The 21960-nt window shown below is 41.0% G+C and overlaps 1 protein-coding gene across 1 annotated transcript in view; it reads right to left on the reverse strand.

Moving 5' to 3' along the window:
* man1a1 (mannosidase, alpha, class 1A, member 1) overlaps positions 1–21960 on the reverse strand; it is a 161582-nt gene that overhangs the window by 90794 nt on the left and 48828 nt on the right. Inside the window, exon 3 of the mRNA XM_031321702.2 lies at positions 23–138. Within this exon, the coding sequence (XP_031177562.1) occupies positions 23–138 (116 nt within the window). The remainder of the gene's footprint in view (positions 1–22; positions 139–21960) is intronic.

A 21960-nucleotide genomic window follows, 5' to 3' on the forward strand; every position in this document is an offset into this window, starting at 1 on the left:
ACACACACACACACACCCTTACCACATTAAAGTCGAGGTTCTTTTCTACCCAGTCGGTAGCAGCATCAAACTCTTCAAACATTTCCATGATATGGAGTGTATCCAGAGCATCCACTATTGTCGCTCCCTTTATACTGCCTGCAAGAGAGTAAGATAGAAAGATTAGAACTAGATTGCCGTATTTCTCAAAACACATTCTTGCAGGACAGTTGTTGTGTCTTGAAAGGAGTGTTTTACATTTCATCTGTCTGCTATAAAAGAAAGAAAGAAATGCTAGGGAGGAAGCTGGATTAAAAAAAACCTTTAGATCATTTTTTTTTTTAAATAAGCAAAAACTCCAATGAAGTTCATTGAAATGTTAAAAGCTCGTTAGTCAGCGTAGCACTCCTTTCATAAGTATGAATGACAACAGGTGTCGGCAGCAGTAGCACTGACAAAAAGCAGTGAACAAACAGCAGAAGTTAAGAGTTATGTTTGGAGGTTGAATAAATTATTTAGCTCGACAGATGGTGAGAGGCAGCGATTATCGGCACTGATGAAACGTTGGGAGTACTGCCTATCTCTAGTGATTAGCCTCATAGCAGGAGGGAAGATACACAGAGACAAACACACCATCATTCCAGCGCTGCCGTCACCCAAACCCTTTTAACGATTCCAAAAGCACCACAACACCTCAGTCTGTGTTATGTGCCAGGTAGCTCAATAAATCATTAAGCGTGCAGCATCGAGCCCTCAGCAAAGCAAAAAGTCCTAACATACCAGGTATAAACACAAGACCTCATCTGTCTGAGCTAGCTGGTCACTTGGAGGTGTGTCCGAAAAGGCAAAAAAAATGAAATGGAAGATGGAAGATGGGGCGGTAAAGAAAGACAATGAGTAAGACAGAGAGAGCAGGAATGAAAACATGAATACATCAGCGGAGGGAAGGCGGCCCTACGGAGAGAAGGGCAGGGAGTAAAAATGGTAAGAGGAAACGCTAAAAAAAAGTAATAGGGAAGTCTAAGTCACACAAGTAGAGTCAAGATGAAAGCCAGAAAAGCTGCAGGTTTGTTATTGTGTAAATCTGTGTGTTTATTTCCTTCTGTAAGAAGTGGGAGGATGCAGGGGCAGCTAAAAGCTTTCCATTAGACACAATGCTGAATCACCAGCTGCAGGCGCAGGGCCACTGCCGTCCATCAGAAATAGCACCGTGCCCACAGGAAAATGTGACTATTTCTTTTAAATCCCCACTGGGAGGTGAGAATCTGGTCACTAGCTGTGAAGACCATTGTGATTACAAAGCAATAGATACAGATAATAATTCTGGATAAAGCTGCTGATACTGCATACATGCCTTATTGAGCCTGGCTCTCACCAAAGCTTTTGTTTTTGTTGCTTTACAGGTCATTTATTACATTACCGACTGTATTGACTGTATCTGGCAACTCACGCTTTTGACATCTCTGATTGTGTACAGATTTAACCAATAAGATGCTTATTAGCCCTTGAGTTGTCCTCCTGGGTCAAAATTAAGCCTTTTTTATGTTTTTGTTGCTTTTTTTTTCAACATTTTGCTTGCTTTTTCTGACGTTTTTGTCGCTTATTTTAACGTTTTCTGCACTTTCTTTTCTTTTCATTACCACCAGTATATACACAACTAACTCCAACTTATTAATAGAGATGTTCCGATACCGATACCAGTATCCGATACCGATACCGGTATGGGCTCTGATACTGCCTAAAACGCTGGTATCGGTATCGGGAAGTAGTGGAGTTAATGCACCGATCCGATACCACGTAATAAAGCCCTAAAGAAAATCTACATTAAAGTAGTTTATTTATGTTCTTTTTCCGTTATAACTGACTGTCAAACTGCATAATAAGAGAAAGTTCTGTGGCATTCATGTTTCACAAAGAGTTTAACCTGAGCCAGACCGACAACAAAGACAGAAATCATATCCCATCCATACAGGGATAGTAGTATACAGCTGTTAAAACATAATAAAATATATGACACACTGGTATCGGATCAGTACTCGGTATCGGCCGATACGCAAGTTCAGGTATCAGAATCGGTATCGGGAAGCAAAAAATGGCATCGGGCCATCTCTACTTATTAACACTAGTTTTACACTTCTTTTTGGAATTCATGGTGAATGAACCTCATTTATATGAAATGATCTAATTATTGTGTTAGAGAAAAGCTGAAATAATGAATAATTTTGACTAATATTTAAGATCAGAGAAACGTATGTTGATGGCTAATAACAGATATGTCATAGTTTAGTCAGAATAATGCTATAAAATTAAATAAAAACACCTCAAATCAGTGATCTGATCCGTTGCAAAGGGCGTTTGCGTTTTATGGAACCATCCATTTTATTTTTGGATAATTTGCTTGAAAGAAACCCATATTTTTGATATAGAAACTTTGAAAACGGGTCAAATTTGACCCGAGAACAACAGAAAGGTTAATAAGCTGTATAGGTGTTGGTAGGTGGATTTTCTTATTTTGGACAAAGCCAGGCTACCCGTTTCCCCCCCGCTTCCAGTCTTCATGCTATGCTAAGCTAATCGCCTCCTGGTTTCAGCACCATGCTTAACTCACACAGATGAGAGTTGTAGTGATTTTGGTATTGAACTAATCCTTTAAGAGGAACAACAACGTAAGAACTAGGGATAGACCTATTATCGGCCCTGGCTGATTATCCGGCCGTCTTTTGGCAATTTGCAGATTATCTGTATCAGCGTTTTATTTGCCTGATAACCGATAAAGTTAATGAATTAAAAAGTGCTCTACTTTGGCTCGGCTACAGCTCTGCGTCTGTCCCTCTGCTTCGGTTTCACTCACCACTGAGTCTGACTTAAAGGAGAATTCCGGTCGGTTTCAACACGCAGCTCTGTTGTTTGGAAATGTGGAGTGCTGTCAGTAGCCGTCTCAACACCGGAACTGAACAGAGCTAAATTAGCACGACTTTTATGCATTTCTTTCACATCTACTGCAGTCAGATTCATTGTGTTCACTCGGGAGGAATCACTTCACATGGGTAGGCACTTGTAATGACATCTCGAACATGTTAAGAGGCTAAAAACAAGTTTCAAACTTGCCCAGTTTCAGCCTCCTGGGTGCTAACGCTAGCAGGAGGATAACACGGTGTAGGCAACACCGATTGTTTTTGTTTTTCTCGCTACTGACAGCACTCCAAATTTACAGACAACAGAGCTACGTGTTGAAATCGACCGGAATTTTCCTTTAATGTCCCGCCCACAACACTATCTGACTGACTATCTTTTACAGTGTATTATGTTGAAAGTTTGTAATTTATTAAATACAGGGTTCATACGCATTTTAACCAATACTTTTCCATGACTTTTTGGCAAATTTCCATGACTATGTATTCCTGAAAATGTCAGTCGACATTATACAATAAGAATTAAAATCTGTGTTAAAGTTTACCCTCAGAGGTTTAACAATAAAATGAATGACAATGTATGTGGTTCATAGTGGGATTCGTAACATCGTACTCCGAATAGAATGTTGAGGTTAAGACGACGTGAAAATACATTTATTAATCACATATTATTATGCTGTGTTAAAAAAAAAATTCCATGACTTTTCCAAAACTTTCTGGGTCTTTTAATGTTTCCAAAACCTTTTCAGGCCTGGAATTTGCATTTTTCAAATTCCAAAACTTTATGAACCCTGTAAATAATTGCTTAAAGCATTTAAACAAAGTGTTGTGTTGGAGTTTGGAACATTCCGAAATCTGAATTTGTCGATATATACCCTTCTCATCTCCGTGCGTGCTGTAACGCTGTCTGACGCCCCCAGCATTAGCTTAGCCTAGCACAGATCATGCAGGTAACTGGTTCCAACTAGCCAACTGCTCCAAATAAGTGACAAAATAACGCAAACCTGTTCCTATTTACGTGTTGTGATTTGTATAGTCACAGGGTGTACAAATAATGCCATGATCACCAGTCACGTTCGCTACTAACTAGCTATTCACATTGGTTTTGTTGACGGAAGTAACTGTACTTTTCGGTGTTGCGCTAATCACTCCACCCAAGTAGCAGTGCTTCCACTTTCTGAGAATATAGTTCCCACTTAGTATACGGTTAGAATATGGCTGTCTCATGTGACCTTGTTATTTGTACACCCTGTGACTCTACAAATCACAACATGTAAATAGGAACATGTTGGCGTTATTTTGTCACTTATTCGGAGCAGTCGGCTAGTTGGAACCAGTTACCTGCATGATCTGTGCTAGGCTAAGCTAATGCTGGGGGCGTCAGACAGAGCTACAACACGCACGGAGATGAGAAGGGTATGTATGGACTTGTCTAACTCTGGGGGATACGATGAATAAGCTAAAGTCCCAATAAGTTGGCGTGTTCCTTTAAAGATTTTCATTTTCACGGTTTCCTTAACTACCAATAGTCGGCATCGGCATCAGTATTGGTCGATCCCTAGTAAGAATGACAATGATAATGATGAATTCACATTCATACTGTGCACGAAATCTACATTAAAATGTGGCTTTCGAATTCTACAACAAATGCGTAATCAGACAGAAATGGACCAAAAACACACAACCTGTAATAATGTGAATGTTTTTTTAAGCCTCCAGCCATGTGAATAGGAGGTGTCAGCAGATCCAGTTACTGTTGTAGTCACTTGTCCTTCCTGTTTTTCATCTCTCTCACATTTTCACTCCATTAAAGCATCCAGAGCGACAAGACACTTTCCACCCCTCCATTGTCTTGTCACTGTGCTTCCTTCCCCCTCACTGCTCTTCCTGTATCTGTGTGTGTGTGTGTGTGTGTGTGTGTGTGTGTGTGTGTGTGTGTGTGTGTGTGTGTGTGTGTGTGTGTGTGTGTGTGTGAGGTACAAATGGTGGTCAAATGGTCATTTTCCAAGAAATTGCGAGGATTTGCTGCTTTCTTTTGTCTCATATGGCATATGTTTTGGGTTTTTTTTGTGAACCGTTGATTAAAACAAGCTATTTGAATGTGTCACATTGGGCTCTGGACAATTCACTTAACATTTCATAGGCTTTACGATAATCAAGAATCTAAGAAATCAAGAATATAATTGGCAGATTCATCAATAATAATAAAAATATAATTTGTCTTTCTGACCATTCAGTTACAAGTACACAGATCGTAGAGAAGAGCTTTAATCAAAAAAAGATCTGAGGTGTTTGTGAGACAGCTTGTCAGGACCCTGATCAAGAAATGTGCTGAAATCAGCTCGTTAGCACACCCAGGATTTGTGTCAGTGTCCAGATGGGGAGGACTATAAAAAACGGAGACAGGATTCAGCTGAGGTCTGTGAGGTTGTGAGAGCAAAAGTCCAACGATATCGGAGGCGGCGTGCGTTGCTGCCCGGGAAGGCCGTTTTTGTTTGCGACTGCGAGCGTGGTGAGGTAGCAGATGGCTGAGCAGAGGGCAGCGTCTATGATGCTTCAGTCAAACATGAGTGGTAGCGGAGGAGGAGAGAGTCTTGGATAGAAAGAAAGAGCAGTAGGGGAGGACAAGCCGTATGATATTTGCTGTAGGTGGAAGGCTTGTCGCAGTGGGAGAATACATACAATTTGGGAAAGATCTTTCCAGAAAACCACCAGTGTTAATCGCCCACGGCAACAACCCCCGGCTGCTTCTACATCTTCAGAAGAGTCGAGTGTTGGGGATTGCCTTTTCCGATGAATATTTTCACCCTGCTTTTTCTCCCTGTTGCTGCTGGTGTGAGTGCACCATAAAGAAGAAATCCAATTCAATCCCTCCTCTTTCTAGCTACTTCTTATTTTTGTGGCTCTCTTTTTTTTTGTCTTCGTCATAGTGTTGCACGTCAGAGGTGAAGCTTGTGAATGCATTAGGTTCATCAGAGAAGGCTTAAATGACAAAGTAGAAAACAAGGCTTGTATGCGTGTAGGATGCTCGCCCCTTTTTGACATAACCTATAAAGCAGAACATGGGAAAGATGGGAGAAATGGACGGATGAAAAATGAAAGCGCCTCTGGCGTCCTCAGAAGACAGGAGGAATCATTACCTTTCTGTTCCCAGACAGAGAATAAGGATAGATGGGAGAGGAATGGCAGAAAGAAATGGGGGACTCAATGTCCAAAAGTCATTAACGAACAGTATCAGTCCCTCGAAACACAATCCATCCATTTGTTTCTCTTCCTACATTCACTTGTCCTCTCATGAGATATCCATCAATCGTTTCTCCTTTTTCCCCATTTTCCCTTTTCAGTATTCCTATCCTCCCTCTCTCCTTTTGTCTTTATGCCTCTTCCCTTTACTCTCTCCTTTCTTCCTTCCATCCTCATCCACTCGGCTTTTTTTTTCTTCTATTCCTTCCTCCCCGAGTTCCTACCTCTAACAGAAAATGAGTGAAGAGGAGAGTGATGGATGCATTAAAAAAATAAAGTGCCACACCTTGCAGGCTTCATTCATCCCCGACATAGGCAGATGTCCTTTACCTCACACACACACACACACAAACAAAAACACACACTCCTGCCTGTTGTATTCTATAGCATGCTATGTACAAAGTGTTCTTCTACTGCAGCTCAGCGCTAAAAACAAAACATGAGTATTAGCTGGTATATCTCTGTTAGTGTGGCTGGACGGGCCAATAACGACATTAACTTATTGCATTACTTCCTACACTGCAGTGTGCGTGTGTGCGTGCGTTGGGACAGGAGAGTGATGCATCGTTTGGTTGTTCAGAACAAGATAACCTTCACTTCCACGCAATCAGGCGGTAAAGACAGTCTGTCTGTGCTGCTATGTTGTGGGAGTGTGCATGAGTGATGGAGAGCGATTGACAAATGTGATGTTGCTTTTTATCTAAAACACACACACACACACACACACACACACTACTGATTGTGTTGACAGAGGTGAAAATGCAAACGTGAGTTGTACTTGTTCAGTCGAGTATCCAAAAATGGATAGACAGTAGGCGGAATAAAAATGCAACTGCATGTTCCTGTGATGGATTAAATCAATGAGTCTACATTTCAACATTGATCACTTTTGAATCTGTTCCCCAACTGTATGTCCCACATTTGACGGAAAGGATTATGTGTTAAAATGTGTTCTTAGCACTGCTTTATTGTGTCGCTTTTAGAGCTGGGCAATATATCGATATATATCGATATCGTGATATGAGACTAGATATCGTCTTAGATTTTGGATATCGTAATATCTTGATATGACATCAGTGTTGTCTTTTCCTGGTTTTAAAGGCTGCATTACAGTAAAGTGATGTACTTCTCTGAACTTACCAGACTGTTCTAGCTGTTTTATTATTTGCCTTTTCCCCACTTAGACATTATGTCCACATTACTGATGATTATTTATCTAAAATCTAAGTGTGAAGATATTTTGTTAGAGCACCAATTGTCAACCCTAGAATATCGCCGCAATATCGATATATTTGGTCAAGAATATCGTGATATCGGATTTTCTCCCTATCGCCCAGCCCTAGTCGCTTTGCAGATGCTGCATACATGCTACAGTTCTAATCTTCATGTCTGTTTGTAATCGTATATCAACCTTATTTTACGGTTTAGGCTCCTGTTAGCTTTAAGCCGTATTGGAGCTGTGTTAACTTACTGCTGATGCTAACTAGAATAAAATATTTTAAGAGAGGAAGGTAATATAATATCTAGATATGTGGGTTGGGGTTCTTTGCTTTGGGAACAAGAAGCAAAGAAGAGTAAATGTCACGTGGATTACATCAACGTGAACGCAAAGCGTCTCAACAGTCGGCTGTGCCCTCCAGCTCTGGGTCACGCTGAGCTCCTTGGTGAAGCTTTCGCTTCTCCCTTCCACTGTTATTCAGAGCTCGCAGCTCTACACAATTCAACCCGGGTACAGAGCTGTGGATTATGTCACGGCAGCAAAGCTCCACCACCACAATAAAGTCAGCCCTATACTATAGGTCACATTAAAAGTGACTCAATCGGTGGCGCCCTTTACTCTGAAGCTTTCTACTCCCCCTCTGTCAGGGAGCATCACACTTTAAATTGCATCCGAAAAACACTGAGCGTTTATTGAGTTTTATACGAATTGATGAGTTAATCCACCTTAGTCCTTTTTCCCCCCACTCAGTTTGAACAATATAGGTGAAATATGTATCTAGGGCTGCAACTAACGACTATTTTCATAGTCGATTAATCTGTCGATTATTTTCTCGATTAATCGATTACTTGTTTGATCTATAAAAATGTCAAAACATGGTGAAAAATGTGGATCAGTGTTTCCCAAAGCCTAAGAGGACGTCCTCAAATGTCTTGTTGTGTCCACAACTCAAGGATCTTCAGTTTACTGTCACAAAGGAGAGAAGAAACTAGAAGATATTCACATTTTAACAAAAAAATTTTTTTTAATAAAAACGATTAATCGATAATCAAAATAGCTGGCGATTAATTTAATAGTTGACAACTAATCAATTAATCGATTCATTAATATATTTATCTACCACCCATCGACTTTAAGTCAGACTCTGTGGCATTTTTGGTAACTTGAGAAGAACGAGTGCTCCGCCTCGGCCTACTGTTACACCGTATCCGGTGACCCGTCCCATTCTGTGATATGTAGCAGTCCAACAACGATTTGTTGATTTGAATGGGAATGTCCATTCTACTCTCATTCTATTTCTATGATATTAGGTATGATATTTATTAAAAATAAATAGGGCTGTTTGAAAAAAAAAAAACTAAAAATTCAAATCGATCTTTTTTTTTAGTTTTTTTTTTAAAGATGCTGTAGGTAGGATTGTGAAGATCCAGGATTTAGCTAAAAGATTTGAACATCGACAACTTCTCAGTCCCTCCCCCCCCCTTTCCGCTAAAGCCCAAAACGGTCTCCTAAGCCCCTCCCCCCACAAGGGAGAATGAATGCGTGTGCGTGAGCAGTGACTGACACGCAGTTGACACCCCCCTCTGGCCCTGATTGGTGCATCTGAACAGGGGGCGGTGGATTTTTGAAATCACACTACAGGCTGCAGGTGGTACCAGAGGAGCAAGATTATTTTTTTTATTATCTGCTTCATGTAGTTCTACTGGAACATAGGGTCAGTTTCAGCAAATATGACAGAAAGTTAGTTTTATAAGGCTTACCTACTGCACCTTTAATTCATGGTCAATGAACCTAAATATGACATTATACCTAATTTGAGTTTTAAAAAAAAAAGCAGAAATCATGAGTTATTTTGACTAATAGTTGAGATCAGAGGATGTTGAATGAATCACAGACTGATTCATGTCAAAGTTTAGTCAGGACACTGGTATGAAACCATTTTAAACATTTCTTTCAAATGCTTTAAAATGGACACCCAAAGTTCAGTGAAAGTAATCATTCATGTTACCTGCAAAGCACATCCATGGATCCATGTCATTTTGGGGCAATTTGGTTGAAAGAAACCCATATTTCTAAAAACGGGTCAAATTTGACCCGGGGACAACACAAGGGATAAAGAACTAAAATCACCAATTGTCACATTGCAGGACACATTACATCAAACCAAATCAGTAAATATTTAATACAATGGTAATAAAAGAAATCTGAAAGACAAGTCAGTGGAGTCATTTAACAAGTTTGCCTGGCTCCATGAGTGTTTGGGTGTGTTGAGAAATCGCTTTGGCTTGCCAACAAAATAAAATGAAAGTTCCCAGACTTTTCTACAAGGAAATGAACACAGCATTATTATGATGACTGAAACACAATATGCATGTAACAACAGATTCAATTTTGCTATCAAAACTAAAACAATCTGTTGACCTAGTTTTGTGAAATTCCCTAAACTTTACGATATATCCTGCCCTCCGAGTATACAGGTAGCCAGAAAACAAACAGGGCTTTAAACTTAACGTCTTTGCAGCTTTACTAGGAGAGATCAATTAAACTGCACTGCAAACTGACTAAGCAGCTTTAGCTCAAAAATAGCAGCATCTGCCTTCAAAAGACTGACAGCAGTCAAAGTGCCACTGATATTAAAAGAAAAACTGCAGGCTGCTCTCATCCTATGAAAAAAAAAAAAAAAAATCCCTTCCTGAAGTTTCTCCTCGGCTCACTGCCTTTCTCAACCCAGAAATGTTCTCAAGATAGCAACGTGTCGCCATATCGTAATGCTAACTCAATGCAAATTCCAGGTCTAATCCTTAATCCTACAATTGGATCCAGATCTGAACAACCCTCAGCCCTGGTGATCCCATTTAGCCCCAACTACTGCCTCAATGTTGAGTCTACGCTGTATTTTGCGAGAGGTCACGGAGGGGAAGTGAGGAAAAGTGATGGCTAAGCCTTTGGCTAATCGTGTTATCGTAGGCAGAAAGCATGCGCACGCACGAACACACACATACACAATCCCAAAGTGTATTAACCTCTTGGCTTCTGCTGCCAGATACTCGAGCGTCAACACTTTTTGTCAAGGTTACAGTGAAAGGCATTATCCCGCTTCACTTCTGTCTGTGTGTGTGTGTGTGTGTGTGTGTGTGTGTGTGTGTGTGTGTGTGTGTGTGTGTGTTGAATATCTGACGGTGATACAGAAAAGAGGGATTTAAAGCAAAGCTGTGATAATACACTGAATACAAGATAGAAAGAGGCTGACTGCCGATGTGAAATTCTGCTGTTAATTTTGTTCGGCTGCTTCGTTTATTCAAGCGTGGGAACTTTGAGGGAGCAGGCAGACTTCAAGAAGGGTGCAATGCATGTGTGTGTGTCTATGACTATGTGTTTAGGTGTGTGTGTGTGTGTGTGTTTGTGTGCGCGTGTTCATCAGGAAGATGGGCGGTGCTGCCTCAGTGTGTTGTTCTAGGCTTTGGGGGGGTTCAAAGCCCGGGCGAGCAGGCTTGCTGTTCGGTGTCTATGAGTGTGTATGTGTGTGTGTGTGTGTGTGTGTGTGTGTGTGTGTGTGTGTGTGTGTGTGTGTGTGTGTGATTAATTAATGTGGATGCAGACTCAAGGTTCTATAAGAAAGGCTCAGGAGAACACAGAGCTAAAAGGTGTGTGCTTGTATTCATGTGATGAATACCTCCCATTTCAGCTGCTGCAGTGCTCCCTTGTCTGTGTCCACACACACATACATACACACACACACACACACACACACACACACACACACACACCCTACCTGAGGGAAGGCCGGAGGAGAATTACTCCATCCATTTCAATTACAGAGATTGAGTATCTGATACAGACACACAATGCTGTGTGGGAGCTGGGGCTGCAACCAAGGACTCAATGTCAAATTATAAAACCAACTAAATGATTTGTCTGGAAATAGAAAGACGCCAAAAACATTAGCCTTCTTGACTGGTGGACGATAACAATTTTTTTTTTAGCTCTGCTAGAGACAGAGCGGGGCTCTGAGGCTGGCAGGATGCAGGAAATTGAATCAAATTTGGAATGGTACAATGGTGGGGTTGTGACAAAGACGAAACACCGCACTTGGCTTTGATGGCTGCAGTACGCACACGGTAGGCCGGGGCGATATGGTCGGACAACGCATTCCCCGTCCTGAAAGACCTGGTCAAAAAACATTCATTTTCCTAGGATTTCTTTTGTTGGAAGTATCTTGAAGATTGTGTTTTCACCGACTTCTCACCGTGAGTTAAAGTCCTTCAGCTGAAGTGGATACCATGAAAAAGACTTGATTGAAAAAGACTGGCACCATGTGGCCGGGTTGGCTCACTGGGTAGAGGAGAATAGGTTTACATGGTTTAACTTTCAAAAAACACCATCTTTTTGTTGTACTGCACATTGCTGCAGCTCCTCTTTTCACCCTGTGTGTTGAGCTCTCTGTTTTAGCTACAGAGTGAGACATCTCACTGCTGTTCCATCTTTGTTGGGAGTCGCACATGCTCAGTAGCTAGGTCAGCACTACAAGCCAGTCAGAAGCAGAGTATGAGGGCGTGCCCTGACAGTACCTAGGTAAGGACTACTAGCCAGTCAGAAGCAGAGTATGAGGGCGTGCCCTGACAGTACCTAGGTAAGGACTACTAGCCAGTCAGAAGCAGAGTATGAGGGTGTGCTACGCTAGCAGCTAGGCGAGCATTATAACGTGTGTTACAAAGTGACGCACGTTTGTCTCTGAAGTAAAGGCTGGACTACTATAGAGCTGTGTGGAGCAGTTTGTGAACAGTGTTTTCTGTTGGAGATGGTAAGTCCCTTTGGGGCGGACTTTGGGCTTTTTCACTTTATAAACCTAGAAAATGCACAGAAAAGATAAAGGAAAGGGAAAAAGCCCAAAAGCACAAAATGAGCACTTTATGGTATTGAATGGAATTTTTCATTATAGCTCATAGATAAAGAGAAATGCTACAACAACGCGGGCTTTGGTCGTGAAGGAGAAGCTTCTGCAGTTGTTTCTTCACTTTCTCTAATAGACATTTCTTTCAGCTACAACCACTCTCTCTGCCCTCAAAACTTTAACCACAGAAACACACTCATGTCCTTGTTCACCCACAAAAGAGGTGAAAATGTATTAGAGGATGTACAGAGCAGCCAGAAAGTAATTAAGATTGATTTAAAGTTGAATTAGTTACTGTAAATAAAGTCCAAATAACCTAGCGGAAAAGCCAGCTGCGAGACCATTCATGATGTAATAACTAATGGTAAAAGCTGCCATGGTTAAACAGACATCTGTGCTTGGATTTAAACCAACAACCCAAATCAGTTTCTGGCGAAAAGCATGGTGCAGCCAAAGTCCTGCTCAATTTCGCTCTATACTCAGAACAAAAGTGGATAACTTCTGTTTGGAGGACAAAAGCCTGTCGCCGGAGCAAAAATAAAAAAAAGTAGGGGTACAAAAATGGCTTTAAAAAGTACAACTACAGTGTTTCCTCTATGTTGATTTTGTAGTGGCGGCCCACCATGGCAAAAGTTCTGCCACCACGGTATCAGAAATAGGGCTGTTCCTCAAAAAATACAGTTCAATCACAACTGAAAATATGCTGCATTGTGTGTGAATAGAGGTGAATAAATATATTTGTTTGTGTTGCAGCGAAGCGTCAGTTCCCGTTCATATGTTGTTCGAACAGACCTGCCCCCACTGCTAAAAAAAATATTTTTGGCATTTTTTAACATAATCGGCATCGGCCAATATCCCAGTATATCATGCCGATTAATAGGCAGGCGCATCTTCGGGCAGCCTAGTGTTAAAAACATGAATAGGCGACATTTTTTTACAGCGTACCCAGACCAGCTGCCTCCAGCCCCTCCCCTTGTGAAGTCTTGCCGTGTGTCTCGCGCAGCCACTTCAGGTTCAGACGCTACCGTTAGCAGTAGCATGTTGCTGGTGTTCTTGCCTTGGGATTAACTGTACTAATAAAACCGTACAAAACACCGCGGTCACACCACTGTGGAAGCTCCCCGAATGTCATTTATCAGAGTATGGTTGTTACCCCTGTCCGTGGCAGTCTCATCCACTCCTATAACGGAGCTAACTGGAGCTAGTTAACCGCTAACGGAGCTAATCGTTGCTAACAGAGCCTTCAGTTCTCTGTGCCTGTATCCATTAACTGCATCTATGGACTTGAGCACGAATAAAACCCTTAATTTTATTAAATTGGCTGGACGAGTTTTAAATTCCAACTAAGAGTTGTTTGAATGACAGAAATCTGCTCAGATAAGATCCTAATGAGGTCAACAGGACATGTAGCTAGGCTAACAGTAGGGTCCCCAAAACACAGATAAAACACACAAACAAATGAACAATGATCTAACAAACAAGGTGAACAAGAATTGACTTTAGAGAGCCCTAGTCTTATGTGATTCAACAGGAGTTAGGAAGTAATATTGTTGAGATTAATAATGTCACTTTCTGTGAAGCAGATTTGTATTCTCAGAAGTTTAATAAATGCTGCTAAGTGCACTAAACTTTATTTTTTTCATTTAAAAGTTTATTTGACAAAGTTTTTCTTCTTACCTGTTTCTATTAATATATTTTTCATACATTATTTATACAGTTTGTTTTTACATTATACATTTTTAATTGAAGTATACAAGTGTAGATTGGTGAAGTGTTCAATAAATGTTTTTGTTGAGAAATTCTGTGTATATTAGTGTTACATTTTATCTTTCAAACAGAGGTTTAAAAACAAGCACATATCGGCCAAATATCGGCCAAATTAAATCGGCAGCATTAATCGGCAATCGGCTGACCCTGATTTCTAAAGATCGGCATCGGCCAGAGAAAACCCATATCGGTCAACCTCTAAAAGTGACCAAAATGTACCTGTATACACGGTAGAAATAATCATTAGGGCTATGTTCACACTTGGCGTCTTTTTTTGACCTGCCAGTTGTTTTACATTATAATCCTATGGAGTAAACCGTGTTTTCAAAAAAGTCCTGAGCACTTTTTTAAACGCCACCGCCGTCTACTTTTTTGTAGCTCGGAACGTCTTTTTGAAGTTGAAAAAAGTTCAATTTTTTGGGGAAAAAACGCCCTTCGTCAAGCACTTTTTTGACAGCCGACCAATGACAAGCGGAGTTAGCTAGACCTGTCGTTTTTATAACAACAAGAGAAAATGGAGTCGGAGCACAGCGGTACGGTAGCATACGGTATGACCGAGTGCTCCCTGTACAGGGAACTTGCTTTGTTTCATGTAACGTTAGCAGCAGCACTCTTTCCCTCTCGCTCTCTCTCTCTCTCTCTCTCTGTTCTTTCTCTAGCTCGCACCACCACTTTGTTTTAACATTAGCACCGCTCCACATAGCGCTCTAGCTAGGATACTGTAGCAGTAGCAAAAGACGCTCTCGGCTGCTTTTTGGAATAAAAACGCTGCCAGCTTTTTTTTCACTACAAAAGCGCCCTAGTCAACCTAGCCTAAGGCTGACCTACCACAACAAGTCTTGTTGTGGTTCTGTGATGACTGTGCTGTCTAAACTGACTTTAACTGTTGATTATAACGGGGATGCAACATAAACCTGACATTTAGGAAGCGTAAATGTAAAGAAAGAGGCTTCGGTTCTACTTTTATGCTGCCTGGATATTTCTACTGTCACTTAGGTACAGTGATGCAAGGAGCTGCAGCATCACTGCAAGGGACAAGAAGTAGAAAAGCCATTGAGAGGGCTGGCATGGAGAGGGAAGGCACAGGAGACCGGAGGGGAAAAACAACAAAGAAAAGAGGTCATCGCAAAACCCTGGCAGCATCTGTGGCTAAGGCTGCCATTCATCCAACGGTCTTTCAAAGCACTGCTGGCAGGGCCGAACAGATAACCTCTACTGCAAAGCCTGTGTGTCTCAGGAGATAAATACAGGCCTTTTACTTCTTCTCACTGCCTGTAGCTATGATCCATCCTCATGTCCAGCAAATAACCAAAGTCTAAACAGGCTGGCAAAGTACAATGTGAATTAGCTAACCCCAAGTAACAAAAGGGAAGAATGTTAAAAAAATATATATAAATATATATAAATAAAAGAACATCGGAAACGCAAGAGCTCATTCTAAAATATATACGTTTTTAAACTAATTAGATTAAATTAACTTGGAGCCCAGGGCAGCACATTGCATACAAACAGTGTACAGTATATGTTGCTGGCAAATGTGCAAACCATTAGCTGTTGCACAATGAGACTGATGACATTAAAAAAAGCCTTAATTTATTTGTACCAAAAGCTGATTATTTTAATGCAATTCGTGCATGACAGCAATACATTTTTTCTTTCAACACCACCCCATGTGTCCAGCTTCCACCAACGACGTAGTTCGAAATTAATGTGCATCAGCAACATATAGTACGTTTTTTTTGTTTTGATAGTGGCCAGTTGAGTCACACAGGAAACAAGGGACAGAGAAATAAGGAATGACTTGCAACGACTCCCAAACGGTCATGAGCATAATATCAGTTCAAATACCAATACATTTTCAAACTGTTATTGCCTGAAACCAATAAGCTAGCATACATTTGTGTTCACATACAAACATTTTATTTATTTTGAATGCCAATACTAATATAGTAATTCAAAGTTGTTTGTTGTTGTATGTTTTTTTTTTTTTTTTTTTTACATATCATAAAAAACCATTTTGTATCTCTTAAAGTAGTTTCTAAAGAATTGTGACCAAAATATACTGGGACATTTTACATTTGAATATTTGACTTCAGTGTTGTCTGATGGACTAATGCAGAAACGGTTTCTAAATTACCCCAGGAGAAAGTCCATTTGGTGTAATAAATGTTGAATTTTCAGTGTAGTCAGATTTTGAGGTGTCTCCTGAGTTTTTCTCTGAAACAGCCCACAGTTTAGACCAACAAGACAGATGGCATCTTAGTTCACACAGACACACAAGTACAAAAAGCACACAAACAATGTTCATAATAGCTCATAGTTCATAGCCCAGTCCAAGTCACACTGGACTGAATGGCAAACAACCTAAATAGTCTGCCTTTTTCCTCTTTGGCTGCAACAGGAGACATCAGTAGTGACCTTTAATGTGCTGTGGCCCAGTCAAGTGTGTTTATAATAGACAAACAAAGCGTGCGCGCACACGCACACACGCACACACACACACACACACACACACACGTTTTTGGTTGGTTGAACACATGCCCTTCCCGTGAAGGCCCTCGGCTAGAGTGAGAAGCAAGCCGAGGCGAGGAGATCCTCTGTTTACAACCCGCGCTCTGTCAAAGGTATCAATTAAAGAGAGGAACAGCAAGGAAACCACACAGACAGGAAACACCACATACTGCAATACTGCAGCAACTGTGCACTTCAAAATGTATTGTTTTTCCCTTTTTGAGTAGACATGGCGTGCCAAGAGACTATCCACCTACCACATTATGCTTTTACATGCATGAAGACACTGAGATCACGTGTAGTATACAAAAAACAGTAGGGCTGCCCCCTCTTAGTCGATTAGTCGACTAATCGGTCGTTTTGGTCTTATGGCGTTTTTCCATTACATGGTACCTGCTCGACTCGCCTCGACTCGACACACTGTGCGTCCGTTTTCCATTGCAGATTTTAGTACCGCCTCAGCGCGGCTGGTCGTTATGCCGTATCGATGCACACACCAGCGCACAAGTATAAACATCAGGTCACTTGAGTTTGTTTTACAGTTCTGTGGAGGCTCCACGCAGAGCTTTCGCCGTAGCCTGTGTAGCCTATGTAAAAGTGGCCTGATGTTTATACTTGTACGCTGGTGTGTGCGTGGAGCCGGCCATGTGCGTGTGTCGTTAGGCTACGGCGAAAGCTCTGCCTGGACTGGAGCCTTGTTTCAAATGAAGCTGGAGGCAGCAAAAAAACACAGCTGGCTAAACTGTTTAAAAATAGCAGGTTTGTTCAGGACACCCCCGTCTGTCACTTTCACGTCACCTTTTCGGCTCGCCTCAGCTCGCTTGGAACCTCGACTGAGGAGGTACTAAAAAAAGTACCTGTTAGCAGGTATCAGGTACTTTTTTTCGTAATGGAAAACCAAAAAAGGCGAGCAGAGTCGAGGCGAGTCGAGCTGGTACCATGTAATGGAAAAGCGCCATTAGTCAACTTAGATTTCTTTAGCCGAGTTTTATGCTTTTTTCATGCTGAATGACTTATTTCCAAAAAACGTACGAGCACATCTCTGGTAAACACAATAATTAAAGTGGTGTTTTGCATGACTCCTTGCGGAGAAACTCAGATTTACAGATCTGTCGATTAAATCAACTAATCGATTAGTCGATACAATTGAATGAGTGTTAGTCGACTAAGAATTTCTTCAATCGAGCACAGCCCTAAAAAACAGTAAACAATACAACATGGCTCTTACATCTTGTGTTTGGTAATATATCTGGGAATTTAGGGGGTTTAATGACAAAAAAATGAGTTTACAAAATACAAATATTACACATCTTGATTTTTTAAGACAGATTTTAATATTACTTTAGACTAAATATCTTAAAAACAAAACTGAGTAATATCATGGATTCGATGATAAGGCATTGGTACAAACTCCACCTCCGGCTCATTGGCTTATAATGGGGCTGAGATTAAATTAAATTCCATAATGTCGAACAAGAGTGAGGGTACAGCTTAAGGCTGGGCTGACAACTCACTGGCACTGGACTCCAAATGAGCGCCTAAAGATCTAGAGAAACTTAACAAGGTAATAATTCATCTTGCAGGGGACAGTTAACATATTCTGGTCAGTGAGATCTGGGTGGAAAAAGCCCTCAGTGGTTGTTCTGATAGGAGTTCATAAGGACAGCTAATGTTGGAGTTGGACAGTTACAAGACTCCTATGCAAGAAGAAGGTTTAAATAATTCAGTTATTCCTCAAAGCTAAAATATTACAATTAGAGCAGAGACATTTTGGAGATGTAAATAACCAGGTTCCTTCTAAGATCTACATTCAGCAGGTTATATCGCCTCTCCTTAAAGGATATGGTATGACTGTGTCTGTTAGAAAACTGCAATGTCACAACAGGATTGAACCTGCAGTACTTTTAGATCCTGCAGTGAATTTCCATGACCGTCAAACACTGCACGCAAGATATAGACTTAATTACCTCCATATAGTGCATAGCATTGGAAATTACGTCTTTTAAATTGTGTACCACTTCCTGTGTCCACTATGTGGCGCTAGAGAACACACTATTTATACGTCATGTTGCTGTATTTCATGTTGAAACCACATCATGTAAATGTTAGGTTAATTGAATGATTTTTGTCAGGACTTACTACCTGTGGCCAGTAGGTGGCGCTATGACTATTACTCATTATTGACTTGTACATGCTCTCAGGCCTGTTCTATAATCAAGTATAAAAAATTTGGAGCAGATTGGACAAAAACGAGTTACAAAAACGACCTGTTTTGCGGCATTATATGGTAATTTGACACTTAGCCACGCCCACACCGTTGGACGCAAGTGCTTTGACACGGTCTTTAGATTGTATTGACTAATTTTGAAGTCCATCGGGTTAAATCTGTAGGAGGAGTTCGTTAAAGTAGCCTGCAAATGCTCAAAATCATCCATAATTTGCACATTCATTTTAATATAACTGACGTCCTGTTGGGTATAGGGTATGGCTCCAAGAGGCTTTTTTGTAAGTTTAAGACATAATTCATGGGCATACCAAATCTCATATGTCTAGGTGAAACGCACTGCATTGGGGCGCTATTGAGCCAGTTTACCACAATCAATCCTGAAACCCATGCAGATGTCTTCAGGCCTGGACTACCATCAGATATGAGAGATATAGGGCAGATTGGATAATGTACATACGAGTTACAATAACTTTCTTTGTCATGATGTAACGCCGAAGTTCGCCGTGCCGCCACAGCGATGCCCTTAAACAAAAAAATCACAATCTTTAAATTGAATCATCAACAAGGTCTTAAGGCTTTCCTGACCACTTTTGAGGTGGATCTGGTCAACCAGCTAGGAAGAGGGAATCAAAGTGTAACGACTGTAACTTCCTGTTGCCAGTAAGAGGCTCTATGGGCGTTTTCACACCTTAAAGTCCGAACCAAGGTCCAGACCAAGGTTCATGTTTTTGTTTCATTGTATACATTTGATCCGGTAAGTTTTGGTTTCACACTGCAGTCATGCAAGCGCACTAAAGATCTATACGTGACAAAACTACGTCCTGTCATCATCACATACGTGAGCTGCATCTCCAGATATTTCTAATTGATTGGTTTGTAGACGGGCTTCCCCGTCCTCTCGTATCTTCTCTCTGTGTCGGAGTTTTTTCAGCTGACTGCTGCTCTCCTCTACTGCCGCGGCTCTTTTTGTTTTGTTGTGATGTTGAGAAGCAAGACACGGGAACTTTCTTTCTGGAGCATTTATTTAGAGACAAACGGAAACCTGCACTGTACATTTACTACCACTTAACAAATAAACTGCTGATGTATTCTCTGCTCTGATAGCCGACAGCTGTCTGCTCTGAGCGCATTCACCGTCACACACTCACGTACACACTAAGCACCGAGCTATTCCTTAAAAGAGCTATTCCCCGGTCTTGTAACACAAGGAGAGCCTGCCAGAGCTTCTTGTATTTGGTCTGAAAGTCCGAATCATCCAAAAAATGCTTTCACACTGTAAACGAACTGGACAATGTTTCAGTTTGGTCCGGACCGAGACCACCTCTTTTTATCGGACCAAAATTTGGTCTTTTGATCCAGAGCGGAGGTTTCACACCTGTAATTTTGGTTCGGATCAAACTGAAAAGTCCGGACCAAATGAGGTATCTGTGAAAACGCCCTATGACTATAACTCAATATTGATATGTAGATGTCTTCCGGCAGGACCCCTATCAACCCTGAGCAGTTTGGGGCAGATTGGACAATGTACACTTCCGTTCCGGATTTTCAAAATTTGCCCCCTTGCCACCCCTACACCGTATGACAAAAAATAAGAGCTTCGCAGTTTAGCTGTGCGAAGGTCTTTAGCTTGTACTGACCAAATTTTGAAGTCAATCGGTATAAATCTGTAGGAGGAGTTTGTTAAAGTACAACCCCCAGAAAATGGCCAAATTCTTCCACAAGATGAATTTTCAATTAAAAATGGCTGACTTCCTATATATACCTACCAAATGTCATGCCTCTACGTGAAAGTGAAAGGAGGGGGCTTTAACTTTGAATACTGTTAGGGGGCGCTATCGAGCCAATTTGCCATGCCCAAGTCTGACTTGGGCCTTCGCCGACCGACACTGTCGGTGCTCGGGTCCTAATTAGAGAGATGTACCTGTTCTTGTGGGTGAGTCTGAATAGCAGTGAGCTGGTTGTATACAGCTGAGTTGAGTTCTAAATGATGGAAAGAGGGATTGAAGATGACAGGAGGAGAGATGGATGCCATCGTCGCCTCAGGGTGTATTTAACTTTAGCAAAGTCTACAGAATCTCTGGGGGCAGGAAGCTGTTCTATTGGAGCTGATCAAGTCCTGCCTTATAAAAAACACTGGCCTTCAAAACTCTGCATTTGTCAAACCATAATGAGAACCAACAAAGAAAGCATTTAGGACAAGGGCGAGTTCAGATGAAATCCAAGCATTACATCACCAACCCGTATAGCTACTGACTATTGACAGCAGAAATATCACACGTTTTAGAAATTTATGAAATCAGCTCTGCACAACATTATCGACACTGCATCCAAAATGCCTCTACATGACAAGAAAGATCATATGTGAGCTGCACAAACAGTATTTACAGAGCTGCGTTGACAAGAGGGCGAATGCAGAGCGTTCTGGATGAAATATTGTTTGTGACTTAAATTGTCGCACCGCATTGAAAAGCTGTTACAGGTGTCTAGACGTTAGATGAAACAGCAATCAGTCTGCCCTTCAGTTACCCAATCATTGTGCAATTCAATTATTATGTGACAGAGCACTTCCTTTTTAATTTGTGTGCAATATGTTACTGTTATTGAATGTGATTTTGATTTAAAAAAAAACAAAACAAGACCTAAGTAGTTTTAGACTTAGAGTAGACACTAATACCGATGCTGTATAAAATGTATCTTTTTTGATTTTTTTTTTAAAATCAGATTATCTAAAGTACTATAGACCGAATCACTATGACGTCGTGCTAAGAAAAATCAATTCGAAGTAGACAAATTGAGAATTCAAGAAATTAGATTTGAATTGCGATGATACGTGAAATCGGCAAACTGTTGTTTTCTGTTGTAATTTTTAACTGTAACTGTAACATTTAAAGATATAAAGGTAAACACAGTAGTCCGACCTATCTGACGTTTCTGCTGTGCTTATTTTCTGTGCTGTGTGGCATTGCTAGTATCTTTGATAAACCAAATCTAGTGGAACAGCGACATCTTATCGCCAGTCAGACTGACTGCTAGTTTAGTGTGGGGTCATTTCTTTAATCCATGGCCCAACAGGTAAATTAGGTCTCCATCCCTCCATCCTTATGTCAGTCAAAGTGTTGACATATGAAAGCATCAAACATGCATTTTATCTGAATGAGATGAGTATATCCAGTTGTTCCTCGTCCCCCGTTTGCTCAGCGCCGTTAAATTG

This window comes from Sander lucioperca, chromosome 19 (assembly GCF_008315115.2).
Source record: "Sander lucioperca isolate FBNREF2018 chromosome 19, SLUC_FBN_1.2, whole genome shotgun sequence".
Lineage (NCBI taxonomy): Eukaryota > Metazoa > Chordata > Actinopteri > Perciformes > Percidae > Sander > Sander lucioperca.